This window comes from Lineus longissimus, chromosome 19 (assembly GCF_910592395.1).
Source record: "Lineus longissimus chromosome 19, tnLinLong1.2, whole genome shotgun sequence".
Classification (NCBI taxonomy): domain Eukaryota; kingdom Metazoa; phylum Nemertea; class Pilidiophora; order Heteronemertea; family Lineidae; genus Lineus; species Lineus longissimus.
Window position 1 is genome coordinate 11,548,071 of NC_088326.1, and position 15,057 is coordinate 11,563,127.

General features: G+C 41.3%; 2 protein-coding genes across 3 annotated transcripts; one reads left to right on the forward strand and one right to left on the reverse strand.

Moving 5' to 3' along the window:
* The first annotated feature begins 100 nt into the window (after positions 1-100).
* LOC135503210 (uncharacterized) lies at positions 101-5,021 on the forward strand. 2 transcript variants are annotated; one of them, XM_064796672.1, is made up of 5 exons: positions 101-323; positions 1,807-1,875; positions 3,562-3,601; positions 4,016-4,168; positions 4,689-5,021. In XM_064796672.1, the coding sequence occupies exons 1-5, from the start codon at positions 246-248 to the stop codon at positions 4,709-4,711; spliced, it is 363 nt and encodes a 120-aa protein (XP_064652742.1). In that variant the 5' UTR covers positions 101-245; the 3' UTR covers positions 4,712-5,021. The 2 variants fall into 2 exon arrangements, 1 of the variants encoding a protein (XP_064652742.1); XR_010449872.1 differs by lacking the exon at positions 101-323 and adding an exon at positions 1,370-1,459.
* A 2,338-nt stretch (positions 5,022-7,359) lies between these two features.
* Positions 7,360-10,765, reverse strand: LOC135503245 (uncharacterized). Its single transcript, XM_064796722.1, has 6 exons — positions 10,721-10,765; positions 10,302-10,391; positions 9,761-9,977; positions 9,162-9,320; positions 8,543-8,731; positions 7,360-8,228 (listed from the first exon to the last, which is right to left on the reverse strand). Exons 3-6 carry the CDS (start codon positions 9,948-9,950, stop codon positions 8,005-8,007), a joined length of 762 nt encoding a protein of 253 aa, XP_064652792.1. The 5' UTR covers positions 9,951-9,977; positions 10,302-10,391; positions 10,721-10,765; the 3' UTR covers positions 7,360-8,004.
* Between the last annotated feature and the right edge of the window lie 4,292 nt (positions 10,766-15,057).

Below are 15,057 nucleotides of genomic sequence, written 5' to 3' on the forward strand. Positions count from 1 at the left end.
TCCCCACCATAAACGTGCCCGCCCACGGACCCCAACCACCACCACGCCTTTGGCTGCACATTGATTTTTTTACTCTCTCCGCCTCATGTTTGATTGGAAATGCCCCCAAGCTCAGGATGATAGGCCTACTTTTTCCTATTCCGCTGGGTGATGAGTCAACCGAACGTAATCACGACGCCAACGGAGGTTCTTCGAATGCATTGCGAAAGTGACGAAATCAGCGCCTCTAGTCTCAAGATTGCGAAATGCCCCAATTCATTTGTCGTGATATATCGCTTACCATCGGGACGAAATGGATTCTACCAGTAACGATAATGATACAGGTAATAGCATGGTTAATGAAGATTTAGCAGGTATCAATATTATTGTGAAGTTTTCTTTACATAATCGACATTGGCGGCGTTTGGCCAACCAAACCAGCCAGCCCCTTTCGGTACAGCCTGCATACAATGTCAATAACATAGGCCTATGCACATGATGCATCGAATGTAACTGAAATGAAATGCATGAACAGCAGGCAGCTGCTGTGCAGACTGACAGAGGTATAAAGTTATTTATGGACCCTTGACATTTAAAAATAAGCGGAATCTTGATTTGTTTGCTTGTTTCACCTAGTATAGGAGATGGGTAGGCCTATTACTAGTATTGGTATTATTATGTTATGTTAGGTGAGCACACTCACTGACACTCACACTCACGGGCCATCATGGCCATGGCCATGCAGACGCAGTGACAGTGTGGGCTATTATAAATCACATAAACTGTGAGATGCAAACTTGTGATATCGCGATATGGGTAGGTTATCATTAAGTGCATCTCACGGTTTATTATAAGCCCACAGTGTGACGACAATCACAATTGAATAATGTCGATGCCAAAATCATGAAATGCGAGTATCGTATAGCAAGGCTATAGTTTTGTCCAAGTTGTTATGTAATCTTGGAAATCTGGACTTTTACTACAGCAAATACATTACAGTCATAGGCTTACTCTGAAAAGGTTCCTTTCAAACTTGGTACATGTGCAAACAAAATTGACATTTGGATTGTGAAAAAAAAGGATGCAACTGTGACTCTTTCCCGTTTCCCTCTCTCTGCAACCAAACAATGGAGAGAATAAAGTTTTAATCCTTCTCGTATTGTTCTGGACACTCTCCACGCATGCGAGGAGTTTGGTCAGGGTCTTTCTCGAAACTGTCTATTGTACTGCCACAGCGTGAGAAGATGATGGTATGGTACAAATGTAGATAGCCATGGTATCTAGCACTGCATTTACAGAAGCTTAGCAGCCCACCAGGCCTTCATGTAGGCCTACCGGTACATTGATTTAGTTAATGAATTATGAGTGACTTCCTCACGCACGCTGTTATTGTAACTGAACCACTGAGGACCAGGAATGGTTATTAAAAGTGGACCCACAATGATTATGATGACAGTACAGTACTGCCACTTTTTAAAGGGTAATTAAATAAGCGCCATGTCTGCATGACAGAAATAGTAAAATGGGGATACAATACAAAGCAGACCTGGCGATATATTATCGTGCAATGTTAGCATCATTGGGAATTGCCATTCTAAATTTTAACTTCTTCATCTTTGCGAAAATTCTGGCTGCATAGCAGCCATCTTTGAAATCTTTTTTCTGATTTCATTGCCAATGGTTGTATGCAGATGTACAAATAATACCCAAAAGATTGAGGAGCAGATACACTGCCACTAAAAGTGACTGACAATAATCTTCAGATTGGGGCATGTGACCTCTTTGCTAGACCGTCTGACCCAGATTTGTTTGCCTTCTCTTTTACAGGCTGCACCAGCAAGTAGGCCTGAGGCAACTTCTCAACCTGTGAACAACAGGAAGTCAGTCAAAGCTAAGGTATGTGTGTGACCAAGTTTCCATAACCGAATTCTTTTTAGACCTTGAGATTGTTCAGACTTAACTTGTCATGTCCAATCTGTCATCATGACTTTATGGGAAAACCTGTGGCATGTTTGTCAAGGTTCCGCAGCAAAACATCCCCATAGCATAATGCTGCCACCTCCGTGCTTCACAGTCAGTACGGTGTTCTTTGGATCCCCCCCCCCCGTTTTGCCAAACGTACTGCTGGTAGTTGTGGCCGAAGACTTCGCTTTTAGTCTCATCAGACCAAAGAACACTCCTCAAGAAGGCTCTGTATTTGCCCACATGTTCTCTCGCAAACTTCAGCCTTGCTTCCCGGTAGCGTTTTTGAAGTAAAGGCTTCTTTCTTGCCCTGCAGCCTCGTAGTCCACTACGATGCAAGACCTTCTGGACAGTGGACAGTGACACATTTGTCTTTGTAGCTTCTAATTCCTGGCAGAGGTGTTTCTTGGTCGTCTCGGGGTTAATGTGCACCTTTCTAACCAATGTGGGCTCATCTTTGGCTGTCAGCTTGCGCTTTCTTCCTGACCTTGGTAAGGTTGCTGTTGTCCCTGGGTCGTCCCTGTACTTCCGCTTTATTGTCTGAACTGACGCCCGTGGCATATCAAGCTGCTTGAAAATGGCTGTTAGTGAAGTACCAGACTGGTTCAAGTGGACAGGCGACTCTATCAGATCTTGAGAGTACTCCTTTGACTTCCCATGATGGCTCTAAGCTGGCAAATTACCTGAGCAGAAACCCAGTCCCTTTTATACTGCTACAGTGGCGCCACCTGAGCTATGACATAATCATGATGGTCAACAGGTAGTTGAGACAAGATAAAAGCCATTGTATAACATATTTGCCCACCTCAAGGCCAAACAACTAGTAGATAAGGTAGGTGTATGTAAACTTATGACACTCTGAAATATGCATTGTTTTCAAATAGAGCTCATAAAAACAATGAAATTAATGAAACAGAAGTATGTTTTTTAGTTGATGACGAGATGTGATGATAGACTTCCTGTAAACTATATACTATTCCCGCGTTCTGTAGTTGCAGAGAAAGAGACAGGGTTATATCATCCTTTGAATTGTATGTAAACTTTCGAGCACGACTGTACTCTCTAATTTTTGCCTTGGCCTCCAGAAATAATAGTGTATTTTCAAATTCTTTCTTATCAAACCTGAGTGTGTGTTATTATTGCACCACCAATATCCAATTTGATAACCAGTACGCATGTACCCAATGGTTTGGTTGTCTAATTTTCTAATTGTAATTTCTAATTCTAGTGTAAAAGTCAATAGTTCCCTTTTTTGTCATGGTAATGTTGTGGGCATTTTCTATTCTTGGCTCACATGGGTGAGCTAATATCCTTACGATTTCATCTTGTCCAGCATTGTTGGCTTTGACTTTGTCTGTCGTTAAGCACTTTTATCATATACCCTAAGTGCAGTGATCTGGCAGACGTATATGATAAATAGAAAACTGCACGAGTGTCTGATCCGAGTATCCAGATTGCAGTCGATGATTTTCTACGCAGGTCGAGAGCTTTTCAAGCCGTAGAAAATCATCTCGTGCAATCTGTATACATGTACTCGGATCAGACACTCGTGCGGTTTTCTTATTGTACATGTACATGTAAGAAGCACTATCAATGGAAACAGGTACCACTTTTTTTCAGAAAAGAAAAGCCAGCAAGGGAAAAGCAAGCAAGGCGAAGGGTAAGAAATTTTTATTAGATTCAAGTTGCCGTGTTGGAAATAACAGTGGTCATAAGATATATAGAAAATGTAGCACTTGTCTTCATGGCATCATTGCATCACATCATCAGGAGGATAGGATTTTTGATAGAAATTTGCAACCATAAGCTGATTTAGAAATTTGCAACCATAAGCTGATTTAGAAATTTAATTTGCGGAGCAAAAACAAACAGTTATGTGATATTTCCATTGAAATAATGGACTCCTCGGAGTGCATGATGCAATGAGATTACAAAGAAACATTTAGCCAAATGTTCAGTTGTTGAAAGGTTTAATGAGGAACTGACCCCTGTATCCTCATATCCAATCGGGGGGGGGGGGGGACAATTTGGTCGCATGGCCATCAGAATGAAATGTAATTGACTTATTTTGCAGGAGACTATTGCGCAGCTGAGAGAATAGACAACTACGACCCCAAAAACAACACGTATTACATAAAGTGGCAAGGATATGATGCGTCCCACAACTCATGGGTAAAAGCGGAAGACGTAACTTCTCCTCTCATCTCTTCTTACAAAGAAAAATTAGGTAAATCATGATTGAAAGGATTATGGCTGTGTGCTCCATGCAGTTGATGTTGTAGTGGTTGTGAGTCAGGCTGATGCAGCAGTTTCTTGGAGGTAGTGCCCAATTCGAACAACTGTAGCTTATCACATAATTATCGTTTATCAGAATTGTGGAGTCAAAAGGAAGGATTGACAATCAATTTATTGAAATTCCTTCAGATGATACATTAAAAGATGTCATAAAACTCACCTGTCCATTCAAAAGGCTTTTGTATTGCAATTACAGAACGGTTTCTATTCAATAAAAACACTTCGCTGGTGAGAAAATTGTTGGGAACACTTCAAAGCAGTGGAAGTCTTTGGTTCAAAGGCATCTCAAACCAGTATGAGGTTGCAGCATGAATGCAGTGTAATTGAGATTTGCTTGTTTTCTTCGCCTTAATTCCATATATTTTGGTAGTGTACCCTTGAAGAAAATGATATGATGTCGTGTGATACTAATATCTGAATAATAGTGGTTCTTTTAATTTCCTCTATTTTAGGTTTCGGAACGCACAAGAAGTGATGCACCTCATGTCTTTCGATTGTTGAAAAAATTGATGTGAATTTGTGCAAATCCTCCCGCCTGTGTTTTTTTGTTCAGTGGAATTCACGTATTTCGGTATTCCTTCTTCACCTCCACGCATTATTCATTCTGACATAAACTCACATGATCACTTTTGATGAAAGATTACATAATGGATAATATTGAATTCGCACAAATATAGTACAATGTAAACTTATCATATCTTTCAAAGGTCTCATTAAAAGTAAATGTAAGTTACATGTACATATACTGTGGAATTATTGTTTTTTCAGACAATCTGTGGCTGTTGTATACATGTATCATTCAATAAACGTGGCGTTTTTCATATTATTAGATACATATATAGTCTTGCCTTTATCTTTGCTACCTCCCAGCGACTTGACTACATGTATTATAAGGGACCATCTCAAAAGTATTTTGAAGCCTAAAAGACTACGGGTAAGTCATTTAGTCTTTTTGAGTGTGGTCACACCCAAGACCAAGTGACTTGAGTCATTTTTGCTTCAAAAAACATGTACCTGTGAGATGGTCCCTGAATTCATACCTTGAGACAATATCCAGAACGGCACTTAATACTGAGTTTCTCTTGAATTGGCATCAATAGAGAAGTCTGGCTACATGTGCTAGGATTGCAAATTACAGCGTACTTTACATGTACATTGGACTTGGAGCCTCCCTCGGTGGATACCTCTCTAATAAGGACACCGGTGCTGAATTGGTTTGGGTGGAATTCCACAACCAGGACGCCTTTCAATTGCAGACGATATTGGAGTGTCCTAACAGCAAGGTAACACTTTACTTAGACAACGTCACGTCCAACAAGAATACACCTGCCACATACGGAAATACTGCCTTTGAAGACATCATTCAGAATGTTTGGGTTACTTAAGGATTTGTCACACCCACCCAGAATATACACAAGATGTCATTGAAAATGCTTAAAAAAATGTCACATCCCACCTGAATACGCCGAACGTATGGAAATACCGTCTCTGAAGACATTATCCAGCATGGTCGGTTTACTTTATTCGACACAATGTCACATTCAACCTGAATACGCCTGATCGTATGGAAATACCGTCTCTGAAGACATTATCCAGCATGGTCGGTTTACTTTCGACACAATGTCACATTCAACCTGAATACGCCTGATCGTATGGAAATACCGTCTCTGAAGACATTATCCAGCATGGTCGGTTTACTTTCGACACAATATCACATCCCACCTGAATACGCCTGATCATATGAAAATACCGTCTCTGAAGACATTATCCAACATGGTCGGTTTACTTTCGACACAATGTCACATTCAACCTGAATACGCCGGACCGTATGGAAATACCGTCTCTGAAGACGTCATCCAGAATGGTCGGTTTACTTTCGACACAATGTCTCATTCAACCTGAATACGCCTGATCATATGAAAATACCGTCTCTGAAGACGTCATCCAGAATGGTCGGTTTACTTTCGACACAATGTCACATTCAACCTGAATACGCCTGATCATATGGAAATACCGTCTCTGAAGACGTCATCCAGAATGGTCGGATTACTTTCGACACAATGTCACATCCAACCTGAATACGCCTGATCATATGGAAATACCGTCTCTGAAGACGTCATCCAGAATGGTCGGTTTACTTTCGACACAATGTCTCATTCATCCTGAATACGCCTGATCATATGGAAATACCGTCTCTGAAGACGTCATCCAGAATGGTCGGTTTACTTTCGACACAATGTCTCATTCATCCTGAATACGCCTGATCATATGGAAATACCGTCTCTGAAGACGTCATCCAGAATGGTCGGTTTACTTTCGACACAATGTCTCATTCATCCTGAATACGCCTGATCGTATGGAAATACCGTCTCTGAAGACGTCATCCAGAATGGTCGGTTTACTTTCGACACAATGTCTCATTCATCCTGAATACGCCTGATCGTATGGAAATACCGTCTCTGAAGACGTCATCCAGAATGGTCGGTTTACTTTCGACACAATGTCTCATTCATCCTGAATACGCCTGATCGTATGGAAATACCGTCTCTGAAGACGTCATCCAGAATGGTCGGTTTACTTTCGACACAATGTCACATCCAACCTGAATACGCCTGGTCGTATGGAAATAATGACTCTGATAATATCATTCAGAAGAGTTGGGTTTACCTACATGTACGATATAATGTCACTTCTAACCAAAATACTGCAGCTGCATATGGTATGTAATTCAGAATGATGGTTTACTTGAGACAATGTCACATCCAACCAGAATACACCTACCGCATACTGAGGTACGGTCTTTGAAGATGTCATTCAGAGTAGTTTGATTTTTCTCAGTAATCCAACAGCCCGCTACATGTATATGTGTACATGCAGGACAATACAATGGTCAGTCACTTCAAAGCGTGGCCTTCAGGGGATGGCACAAGGACAAGGGCAACTTGAATACACAACCTTTCTCAGTCAAGATGAGGCAGATGCTACTTGACCATACACATCTTTGACACCTGTCTGCTCATTTCCGGCAAAAATTGATGGTTCTTTATACATGTAGGCAGCCTGATAGTATCAGCTGTGTTCACCCAAGGTGAGCAACAATGAAAACAAGTGCATGTATTTTGATGCAAGAATCATTTTATTGCTGCTGAAATTCACATTCAGCCAGTAATACAAATCTGCTTATACATAATTGGTGGATTCACAATATATCAGATTACACAAAAGGCATTTTCCAAGGTCCCCAGTGGTCCGGCAATAATTCTAAGTCGTTTTGGGACATCAGGACATCAGCCTAGCCCCCTGCGGTCAGATAAAAAAATTAACCAGCAGCAGGTACCCCCCTCATGATTAAGTTCGTCCCGAGGGCCGGAACATCGATGTATCGTCGAACAGTTGGCAGATTCCTGAGCGCCAGACGAGCAAAAAAAACTCTCACTGAACAGTTTTGCCTCAGTTGACACTTTTTGCCATACGACGTCATTTTAGGGTCGTCACAACACCTGATTTGTGGCGTAGTTTCCCAATAAACTGCATTGGAAGTTCGAACTTTCACTACAAAAAGTCACCTTATTCACAAACATGCTTCTTGAGAACCTCTGCAAGGGCCTTAAGAGATGCCACAGAGTTCCGAAAACGTTAGCATCTCGTGGCATACTTTGTTAGCTTCGAGTGACATTTGGGGACACTATACCCTTTTAGGCAAACTTAGACCAAATCAAGTCGAAAAAGATCGGGATTTCTGAAATAAATCCGGCTTCAAAGGGTTAATTAAACGTACTCAATGCCAATGTCATCACAATCCTCCTCCTCAGAGCTAGACGCATCCTCCTCCGAATTTGATTCTTCACCACCAGGTTGCACCTCCCCTTCTTCAAAATCCACCACGATCTCTATGTCAGTGTCTATACATTCAAATACATCTGTTGCTTCTAGGAGAAGGTCTGTGTAGAATTCCTTTGATTCCAGCAGCAACTTCACCAATCCATGGTTTTCTTAAATAGAAGGAGAGCTGGACATTAAAATTCTGAAGTCATCAACAAAGGTAATGCACATACATCTGCAAACCAATAGTTTATGTCTGTCCAGTTAGATTAATGAAAGGCATTCGGTTTGAATTAATTCAAAGCAGGGCGTAGTACATTTGTATTAGTAAACTGAACCTGAGCTGGGAAAGAACGAAGTTGCAATCAGATCCAGATCAGCATCCACAGCCCAGGTTAATTCAGAGGTAGTGCCACAGCAAGACAAGTACATGTATGCATCAACCTCCACAAATGTTGGGTAAAAATAATTGCATGGCCACTACCTTGGTTTTTGATGGCCTCATTGTTCACGGTGTTGATTCTGTCTTCCAAGGTGTTGATTTTTTTCTTGAAGAAAAGAACAGTTGATACTATCTCTTGAATGAGCACAGGCAATTCCTCGATGTACCTGGTCATGTGTTCATGTATATCAACTATTTTCTTCTTCAAAGCAAATGTTTCTCCCTTGTTCCCTGAATTGAAGAAACAAATATTAGGACTACAGGCTGAAAGTTTCTTGCTCCATCCCTCCTACATGTACATACGAAACGCTGGTAAAAATACATAGAAAAAAATACATAGTCAGAAATGTGACTATAAGATTGAGGCGCAACTTAACATTTTACTTGCAACCAATGCTACATTGTAACCAAATTGTGTTAAATGTACAAGGTAGAATGTACTTTACATCACTTGAAGACCAATGTACCAGTAAGCCTGGAGCAAAATGCCGACCCAGGCTTTAAACCTCAAATTGCTTGATAAACAACAGCTGGATCAATTTCTCTGAACAATCGAAAATGACTGCAGGACATTACCACTTGGAGTTATTTGTGTCCTGGACTTTGTGTTACATGTACTAAGTGAAGTTTGTGGGTAAATGAATATGAAGTGAATGCCAACCTGCAGGATTATGCCAAGGCAACAAAGAGTCCTCTTGCGTGACTTCGTCCACAGAAACATGACAGTCTGCTTTTGAATTGTACAGTGTAACACAATGCTGAAGTTGCTTTCTCTCCTTTTCAAGACGCTTTCGTAGAGAAGCCCGACTCTTTGAAGCATCTGAAATGAAAATGATAAACTTTTAAACTGATCGATATAGCAGTGAACTCGACATGCATCGTAACTGCACAAACTGCTAATATGAAGAAAGCCCCTTTAATACTGTCGTGTTAATTGCTATCTTTCAAATCATGTCATGTTATTTAAACCAATGAACTTTATAAGAATCTGAAAAGAATGAAAGTGTGTATATAATCAAATTGAAAAACTCCCGAAGATAGGGCAGAAGGCTGGAAAACCTGGTCAACAAACTGGGTTGACCATGGCACAAGGAAAACCGTGGTGTTCTTGCAGCTTCTATCTTCAGCTCCAGACTTTGAATCACATTCTAGAGAACAAGTTGTGTTTTGATTAAAGAGCTGTGTTCCTTCAGTTATTTTTAGTGCCTGTTACATGTACACTTTGAAAAACAAATTTATCTCCTATAAATTATATCATACCTGATAACAGCTGACGACGCACATGAGATACAAACTGCACATGATGAACTATGTTTTCCCATTTTCCTACGCACCTCCTCCCAACTTTCCTCTTGTCTTTGCTTCCGGTCAGCATGCGCAACAAAATGCCTTTTCTTCCATTCAGATTCAGTGCCTGGCACTTCAGTACTATTGGAAGCCCGAATCCCATTCAGAAGCTCCATAAGTTCAGCTCTCACTGTAAATTAAAAGTGCATTGATAAATACTACCGGGAAAGAAAAAAAAAGTTCCTAAGTGTTGATTCGAAAATACCATTATTTGCCTTAATCAGCAGCCAGTGTTGCCCAATTAACCTTTAAAAAAGAATAAATCATTTGCAAACTATTACCCGACTTGTGATCAACACAAAATTCAAAATTTAGATGAATCAGTTAACGTCGTAAAAAGTATGGTAGGTCAAATCGAAAACTTTCTCCTTATAAAATACACAACTTGATTTGTGTCTTGGAATAGAGCCAACTAGCTGATGAATAAAAAGACCTTAAAAGACAAATCACAAACCTTGCTGGAACACTTGAAAATCGAAAGGTGCATCGATTTCTACTTCATTATTACTTGGTAGCAATTCCTCAGGAAAGTCCTTTAGTTTCTCTGGAAAAACAAGCAATTTTGAAATTAAGGCCAAATGCAGATTACGCCAGAAAAGATGCAATTTCTTCCATGGAATTTCTTACATAAAAAGGGTGGAAAAGACTAATTTTTCTGGTTTGATTTTAAAGATTGGTGAGAAATTTTAACGAGGTATAGCAGTGATAGGGTTGGATTTGTAGGCATAAACCATTTGTCCAGAACATGAAATTATCAGTTAATTGCACTAATGTAAGACTAGTCTAGCAGCAATATTTTTCCATGTATAAAGCCTAATTGAATATTGATGGCTCAGACGAGGTGAAGGCATTTGTCAACCAAAAACAATCTACCTGTCGTTGAGGTTTTCTTCCCTTTTCTTTCTCTTCTGGGAACTGATGGACCATCTAATATCTATAGCACCATTGTTGTCCCTGGATGGAGCCTTCACATATGGCTTTAACTTCTTTTAGGATAGGTTTTCCTCTTTCTCCTGCGATAGGAGGCAGCCAACTCTTTGATTCGTGCATAATGCCCTGCATTCTCACCAGAAGGATTGTCATCATTACCATTGGATGATGCTGAAAAACAAACACATAAAGTGACAAATACTAATAGTCAAAACTATGACTTAGCCTAGACAAAATACAGCCTCCGTGCAGGCTACACTCGATTTATGATTTTAACAAACACGAAATACTTTTCTACTGAGTTTTGTAACACCATGATTCTATCCAAATGGGCCATTGTACGATAGAGTGACAGGCCTTTCAATTACGTGGAGACCTCTACACCCTGTATTTTTTTAGCCTATTTTGGGGGACATGTTTTTTTGCTTTTTGGCTTAATTTGGGGACATTTCATCACGCCAATTTGCCTGAACAGCGATGTCATAAATCAAAGTTAGTGACTGATATCACCACATACACCTGAAAAATCATAATTTTAGGGGAAAACTTTAAAATGAGGCCATTTGGATGAGATTTGGTTATGTTAGGGGTCAAAAAACGCTTCAGGGGGGTCATATTTTTAAAAAAAAGAAAAAAAAGACCTAATTTGGGGACATCCTGTACGGTGTAGGAATCATGTAATTGAGAGGCCTGAGTGACCTTATACAGTCCTTCGTAACTGGGCGTGCTGACCTGCCAGATTTCGGTCTCATGTTCACGGGCTTAGCGCCTTCGTTGCTCAAGAAATAGGCGAAGAACCCCCCCCCCCCCCCCCCCCCACTGCGATATCAGGCTACGCCCCTGAACGTTCACGTGATACATGTTCTATGTTATTTTCGAATTGGTCAATCACTGTGCATGAGGTGACTTGTGACAAGACATCACATGGAAATAATTAATGCGATGACAGGGTAATCGGCCTGGGAAATATTGAAACGCCACAATATTTGAGGCCACAATTCATGAATTACCTCTTTTGGCAGAAGGGCAGGCACGCCGGTCTAGGTCAATGAATGTGAAATGTTGAATTTATGGTTAGGGCCAGGGGGGGGGGGGCGGCCTGGCCTGCCCGCCCGGCAAGCGTGGCCACACAGGGTAGGCTAGGCCTAGGGGGTGGGCATGGTGGGGGGGGGGGACTAGGCCTACCATTACATCAATGTGTATGTCAATGATGACAAATAATGATGAAGATGTCCACGCATCGAGCATTTACATACATTTACGGCAGCAGCATGGGGATGCATCTCATTTATCAATACAGGTGGTAGGCCTAGCCAGGCACGTGCCCTGCTGGGCCTGGGTCGGGGCTGGGCGACGGCCATGCATGCTTTTTTCTCAGATCGATTTAGGACAATTAGGTGACAAAAAAACAACACCTTGGCGACCATCTGGCTATACTTACCACCAAATTCCATGGTCAGGATATTTGATGCGGTCCTAACTGTGACATGGTCTACGTTTCACAGCCTACCGGTACTTCAAACCGTAAATAGCAATGGAATTGAGCAAAACTGAAATACTACAACACCATGAACACCATCCGATAAATCGAATGTCGCACGTTCTGTATCCCGCGAGATCTCGAAACTACTGCGCACAGGCGCGAGAAATTATATAATAGCTCAATTGCCCCCTACCCCTTCAATTCAGCTCAGGCCCCCTCGACTAACTACCTCCACCCCCCCCCCCCCCCCAAATGTAAAATGATATCGTTTTTAGATTTGCTGTCGGTGTAGTCGGGGTTTGTTTGTCAGTCAAGGGGGCAACCGAACGGGGGGGGGGGGGTCTCTAAGTTTCACGTGCCTGTGCTGCTGTTTTAGTAGCGGCAGAGGCAGTGGCTAAAAAAGTAGCACGAGAAACGAGGATGAGCTGATATAGTTCTCCAGTAAAATGGGTTGCCGCAAATATTGACAACTTTAAAACTGTCGAAAACTTGCGTGAAGATTAATCAGAATAATTGAAGAGTCATGAAACTATATGATTACTACAAACCTAATGCAAATCTAAAACATTCATACGGGCTGGTTTTGCGAATAGATGGATACCTTTGTTTACAAAATGACGTCACTCTGACGTCACGCATAACTTAAAAGATACTTCGTTGCTATAGTTCATCATCATTATCCCACTGTAGCGCAATGTCTGTTTAGTTCCACCCCTAGCTGAAAGGTGGGGCAGCCTGATTTGGATCGTGGGATATGTACGTTATAAGCCACTAATACCAATCGTAGATATACCACTATTGTTTGCGGAGAATGCACTGAAATAACATACCGCCCTCTACCCTGATTGGCTGAGACTGAAATTTTCGGCGAGATTTTACGGGAAATTAATGCGGCTAGTATTTTTGCGGGAGGTTTATGCGGCGGCTATTTTATCGGCCGTATATATTTGATATATTGTCCCTACCCCCCCCCCCCCCCCCCCCCCCCCCCATACCATAGACCCACAACGCACACATTTTTATCAATATCAAAAGTAGGTTAGTGACGTAGAACAGATACCAAGTATTGCAACTACATGGCATACAAACTGTTGCTTACCCGGAAAGCCATTGGGGTTTTGAATAATCAGAATCCATCATGCAAGATAAAGAAGATTATTCATTGGCCATTGATAAATATCGAATGTAGGTTACAGTTAGACTCCCACGGCAGCCCGTCGCGTCATCCTAATTTGGTGTCCTTATGGTGAGGAATGAAACCGGTCCACTGCGTCAGGAGTGTAGTTACAGAAGGTTTCACCTGAATGTACAGGCGATTGTTTGTATGAATCGCAATGCAAACGATTTTGTTGGTTCGATTTGCCAAAGAGGATCAGTGCTGCCAGCGAAATTTTGGGGGTCAAGGTCATCAAGAGCAAAATATTGTGGTTGCGAATGTCGTTTTCTCAGGAAAAGTGTACTATTAATAAAGGTTATGGCAAAATGTTTAAAAAAATGATATCTTCGGAGAAAGTGTTTATTTTCACAACCTGGCCATTTTTAAAGGGACGACTTGGGCATGAGATGTATAATATTTTGGTTTTTCATACAAAAATGGCTTCCGGAAGTAACGTGCATGTACTCGTACATCACAGAACGCATGTCCGTTTACCAGTTTGTAGACGAAAATGAAAGTAACGTCCTCCATAAGACAATGACAATAATTTAACAATGATAATACCGTTATTTTTAGACATCAAATTCAAAGTAACGTCTAAAATTATAACAATGACAATATTTTGTCATACTTCTAATATAACTGACTGAATTATCTGGCCCGTACCGTTATCTTTCACCTATATAAATCGTCAAGGAAAGTCCGGAATGACTTTGATGGGGACTGTCAGGAACGAGACGGGAAGCCGGTGTAACGTTTTGTGAGTGTTTCCAATTTTGAGTTTTTTCCCTCGTCGTTTGGGAACATCGAAATGCAGATTTACACGTTTTTCTGTGTATCCCTCTCTTGAAAAGTCACCCTCTCTCTATAGCTCTATATTGGAAATACTCAAATAAGGGGGAAAACCACAAATTATACACCGGTCTATCTGAAACTATAGCGTTTCCAATTGAAAAAATGCCGATTTTGGATTGACATGGAGCATCGACCTACCTTTTCTGCTGAAAAACGCCAAACGTTGCAATTTCCTCCGGCTTAGTGCCCCCTTCTAAGACCCAGCAGGTTTTGCAATGACCCCTTCACCTCCTACACCGGGAATCCCAGATTTCTACATATCTTGTCCCCAGTGCACGCAGATTGTGTAGATCGATGTACAGGGAAGACATGATCGTCAAATGGGACAGGGTTGTTCTTATCATGTCGGTGGCATTTGTTATCATGTCGGCCACACCGCGTCACGTGTTACCAGTGTGGGATTCGGATAGACCAGTACTTTGTCCCAAAAAAGGGACGAAGTGCGATGAGGTGCCTATTGCGAAAATGATTGGTTGCCGAAACAATGGTCTGATTGGTTGCCTAGCCTTGTGACGTCAAGCTATTTTTACACCAAGGGGTTTTCCTGTTTTTCATAATGACTTAAGCTTAAATGCGTTTGGGCTGGAATTTCTGGCTTACTCGAGCTCACGCATAGGCTCGATGTACAGCGTAGCGATGTTTTAACACGACCAAAAGCGTAAATTTGGAACCTTTCTTGGGGTCGTCTTAAGATATCTTGAAGTTGGCTGATGTTTGCTCACAAATTTCACATATTCATGTATCACAATATAAACTCTTGATAGTCTCACGCCAATACCAAATGGG

Coding starts and splice junctions, on each gene's coding strand:
- LOC135503210 (XM_064796672.1), top strand. CDS start 246: ATGCCCCAATTCATTTGTCGTGATATATCGCTTACCATCGGGACGAAA. Junction 324..1,806: donor CAGTAACGATAATGATACAG/GTAATAGCATGG, acceptor TCTCTTTTACAG/GCTGCACCAGCAAGTAGGCC. Junction 1,876..3,561: donor GGAAGTCAGTCAAAGCTAAG/GTATGTGTGTGA, acceptor ACTTTTTTTCAG/AAAAGAAAAGCCAGCAAGGG.
- LOC135503245 (XM_064796722.1), bottom strand. CDS start 9,950: ATGGGATTCGGGCTTCCAATAGTACTGAAGTGCCAGGCACTGAATCTG. Junction 9,321..9,760: donor GCGTCGTCAGCTGTTATCAG/GTATGATATAAT, acceptor TTTTCATTTCAG/ATGCTTCAAAGAGTCGGGCT. Junction 8,229..8,542: donor TGAGGCCATCAAAAACCAAG/GTAGTGGCCATG, acceptor CTTCTATTTAAG/AAAACCATGGATTGGTGAAG.